Source organism: Engraulis encrasicolus, chromosome 11 (assembly GCF_034702125.1).
Source record: "Engraulis encrasicolus isolate BLACKSEA-1 chromosome 11, IST_EnEncr_1.0, whole genome shotgun sequence".
Classification (NCBI taxonomy): Eukaryota; Metazoa; Chordata; class Actinopteri; order Clupeiformes; family Engraulidae; genus Engraulis; species Engraulis encrasicolus.
The window spans coordinates 42,378,083-42,382,626 of NC_085867.1; the positions used below are offsets into that span (position 1 = coordinate 42,378,083).

The 4,544-nt window shown below is 40.6% G+C and overlaps 1 protein-coding gene across 1 annotated transcript in view; it reads left to right on the top strand.

Moving 5' to 3' along the window:
• LOC134458378 (E3 ubiquitin-protein ligase UHRF2-like) overlaps nt 1-4,351 on the top strand; it is a 28,901-nt gene extending 24,550 nt beyond the window's left edge. The window contains exons 14-16 of the mRNA XM_063210676.1: nt 753-904; nt 1,480-1,578; nt 1,966-4,351. Of these exons, the coding sequence (XP_063066746.1) occupies nt 753-904; nt 1,480-1,578; nt 1,966-2,112 (398 nt within the window). The 3' untranslated portion in view covers nt 2,113-4,351. The remainder of the gene's footprint in view (nt 1-752; nt 905-1,479; nt 1,579-1,965) is intronic.
• The last annotated feature ends 193 nt before the right edge of the window (nt 4,352-4,544 follow it).

The window sequence follows — 4,544 nt, forward strand, 5'->3', positions numbered from 1 at the left end:
AAACGTAGATATTCTCTGTTTAATTTTGTTTTGCTGTGTGTTGCAGTTAATCTCTAAGGGATAGTGTTCAGCAAGGTTACAAAACACATGAATAAGTCCAACAGAGTGATGCTGGACGGGATACATGAAAGGGCTTAGTCTAAAATAATGACCTTTTGTCTTTATGACACGTCATGACCTGTTGTTTTTTCTTTTAAACTTTGATGCCGGCAGACTAGTGTGTGTGTGTGTGTGTGTGTGTGTGCGCGCGCGTGTGCGCGTGCGCATGTGTATATGTGATTTTGTGTTAAAAATTGTAGTATATGAATAATTATTCATTGATATGATCATTATATTAATACTTATATGAATGATTGGTAACACTTTATTTTAGGGATACATCTATTAGCACTAATACAAACAATGTTAATGCCTGCATAAGTAACTTGTAAGGCATGTACTAAGCAAACGCTAAGGCCTACTATTCGCAAATGTCTTGTTCATGCACAATAAGGTATTTATTACCAATTTAACCTCAGTAAGGTACTGAGGTTAAATTGGTAATAAATACCTTATTGTGCATGAACAAGACATTTGCGAATAAATGCCTAACAAATGTTTGATTTTGCTTAGTACATACCTCACAAGTTACTTATACAGGGACATTGTATGTATTAGTGCTAGTAGATGTATCCCTAAAATAAAGTGTTACCGAATGATTTTGCTTGCTAACTGCATGCACTGCCGGTTCATCTCATATGTGTCCCGCCCAGAGGTGTGTAAAGACAGCGCCCCTGCCCCCCTGAAGGAGAAGAAGGAAGTGGAGGCCTTCCAGCTGACGGAGGAGCAGAGGAGCCTCATAAGAGAGGACCAACCCAACAAGAAGCTCTGGGATGAAGCCACAGACTTCCTGCTCGAAGGACCAGTACGTTTTGTGCCCATTTCCTGTTTTCTTGCTTTCCTACTAGGAATTTGTCTTTCCAGGCTTCCTGTAATACGATGCCGCTGTGTGGACTGTGTTTCTTGAAAGTGTTGCTGCTTGCTGACTACTTTGCAACTTAGTAGGTTGCACTGATACATCAGTGGTATAGGTAGGTTGCCAAAGGGAACTTGCATTGGAACCAAGTAAATTGCTAACTTAGTTAGCAACGATGCGGACAAGCACCACTGCTTATTAAACTTTTTTGCTTTGTTTTTATGAATGCTTCTCTGTGTTTTTAGAGTTGGAGAACATCCTGGACGAAAATGTTAGTTGACATAAAGAAATGGTCCTAAGAAGAGGGCTTTTTAGTGGTGTACTGCAGCATAGTATTGAAAGAAGGGCATGGAATCAAACTGTATTAGTATGTGTATGTTATTGCTCTGTGATTTACGCATCACGCCACACGTTAAGTGATTTAAAGAGCTTCTCTGATGATGCGTTAGCAGGCGGTTGGTGGTTGACATAAAGGCATCCGTGGAATATACTTTACCTCTCTAACTGTACCTGTCACCCTGCAGAACTTCCTGAAGAAAGTGGAGCAGATGTTTATGTGTGTATGCTGCCAGGAACTCGCGTACCAGCCCGTTACTACTATATGCCTGCACAACGTCTGCAAGGTAAGTCTCTTCTGGAAAAAGTGTATTATTTAAAGGTGACAAATGAAAAAAAACTCCTAACCCTGTCCTTTTTGAATAACAACAGTATCCCCGCTTTCCAGAACATAAGGAATGTCCTAGATATTCAGAATGTCTCAGTTCTGTAGAAATTTCACGTCTAGAAATATTCGCGAGAAATTGGGCCAGTCTAACCAATGGATACAAATGACAACATTTCTTGCTGCCCCCATCCCTCCCCCGTTATATTTGCCTACCACAGTTTACTAAGTGGCCATTTACTTTTAAAAAGGGTAGGCCTATCTTTTTTGTACCTCTCAAATGTGTATTGAACTTGAATGCACCATAATCCAGTGGCCTCATTTCGCTCCCTTTGCGCTTGTACTCCAGAGCTGTCTTCAGCGATCATTCCGTGCGGAGGTGTACACCTGCCCAGCTTGTCGTCACGACCTGGGGAAGGACTACGTCATGGTCCTCAACAAGACACTACAGCAGCTTCTGGATCAGTTCTTCCCTGGCTACAGCAAGGGCCGATGAACTTCACAGTAAATTACATCCATACAGACTCTTTTGAGCCCTCCAGAGCCTCTCCTCTCCTCTCCTCTCCTCGCCACCAGATGCGTCCCACCTGACACACGTCCTGCATCACAAGCCAGCTATATAAACACCATCTTCTCAGCCATGTACTAAAGAAGTTGTTTTTGTTCCCTAACCCTGTAATGCTTCCACGTTGCCTTCCCTTGCGTCCATTCGCCTCTGAGCTACCAGTCTGACACTACAACAGTAAAGTAACCCAGATTAACGTGGTTCTACATTTTAGAGTAGGGATTCTTTCAAAAAGTTTAACACATTCATGATGTTTTCACTAAAGTTACATCATCATTTTAAACATCATGTTTTTTTCTGAATGAAAATCGGATGTACAGTGAAATCAGAATTGGGAATGATACAATCTAGCACTTAGCTTGATTATATTGGGGTAATTTGAGCTCATTTTTTTTCATTTCTTAATTAAATATTTTTTTAAATAAATTACGCTTACTTTAACCTTGTGAAAAGAGTCTAGTCTCTATAATCCTAGGCAGGTTGATATAGCCTTTCTAAGAAAAACAGTTCAAACATGCCCTTTCACAAAGGCAAACGAAGACAAACCAAAGTTTGCTCAGTGTTTCTGAACAATGTTTTTTGCTGTCCCGAATGGTGGGAAGGTTTCATTTTAGCTGACGCCGACCAGAGAAGAAGCTTACATCTTTTTAAAAACCGGGAACTGTCAAGGTTGTACATTAGCCTCCAGTTCAATACCAAGTTTTTTTTTAATTGTCTATCTACAGTAAGGTCGACAGTGCTTTATTTGAGGAGCAAGTCTTTGTGTGTCTCCTTCAAATGTTATCTCGTTGGTTTCTTTCTCTGGTGATGCAATTTTATTTCTGCTGTTTTTTATAAAATGCAATTGCACATGTTTAATATAAGCATATTGTCTTCAAAGCAAAAATTGTGATGTGCAAGCCTACCTTTCTCTTGTGGCATTTGTTCTCCTACGAGAGGTTGCTAATCAGACATGTCAATCCCAACCTCAGAACGTTAAAAAAAAACCTCCCAGCATGTATTTCTTTCTACCCATGCGTGCACTTGAACAGGTGATTTCACTTATCGGCCTATCTACCTGTCTAATGATTTAGATGATTCTAAATTTTAAAAAAAAATGTTGAATCAAATACTGTATGTTGCAATGAGATGGTCGTCTGTAGCCTAACCTTAACACACAAAGAGGCAGAACATATTTTTGCCTGGTGAGTTGGTATGGAACCGTATCGTTGGTGGTCAGACACAAAAAGACTGTAAACCCCGTCCTCCAATCATAACGTGAGGGCTTACAAATCATTGGGGGTGGGTTAATCAGTGGGTTCATTCGTGATGAAGCAGTGATGCTTTTGCTAAGCAGCACGCATACGGCCTTTGCTTTGATGCATTAACCAGAATGCATCAAACTGGCAAAGGGCGCATGCGCACTGCCTAGCAAAAGCAGCACAGCTTCATCACGAACGAACCCACTGTGTCTGTGATCGCTCATAGTGTGAAGAGGCAGTTTGGTTCCACCCACAGCCCTCAGCTTTCTGAATTGTTTAGTGCCAGTTATTGACTGTTTCATGTTCATGTTATAGTCTGACTGGCCAGGCTAGGTTGCCTCTGAGGCTGGGATTGACGCCTCTGTTGCGTGTCTCTTTCTAAAATTCCTCTCTCTCTCTCTCTCTCTCTCTCTCTCTCTCTCTCTCTCTCTCTCTCTCTATCTCTCTCTCCATTGCGTTCCCCTGTCTTTCCAGTGACTGCAGTACTAACCTCTTCTCTAGACGTCATGTGGATGCATCTCCTCAACAATCTTGACATTAGTGTTGTTTGTTGTATGCTTATTTTAATTGCTCTTACTTAAAAAAAAACACACAAAAGAAAAACAAAAGAGATTTTGAAAAGAGACAATGTTATGTCTAGTTAAAAAAAAATGCTGAGTAATACCATTTTTATCACTTAGTTTCCTATCCTATTTTGATCATCAGCTCTTTTTATGTGGTTCTTTTCACCTGCTGCCGGGTCGGGTGGAACAGTTACATTGCTTCATATTGTGATTGAAAATTTTATAAATGGTATAATATGTACCTATTAAATATTTTGATTCCTGGAAGAAAAAAAACTTTTCCCCATGCATCTCCATGGATGTATGAGTGATACATTATTGTTCTAGTTGACATTTGGATGTATTAAAGTGTAGTTTTTCCAATTATCTAGTTTTGAACAACTGATTTACTTTAGGCTGTGTGTGTGTGTGTGTGTGTTTGTGTGTGTGTGTGTGTGTGTGTGTGTGTGTGTGTGTGTGTGTGTGTGTGTGTGTGTGAGAGAGAGAGAGAGAGAGAGAGAGAGAGAGAGAGAGAGATAGGGACAGACAGACAGGCGTTCTGCACATGTGCACAAGCTAA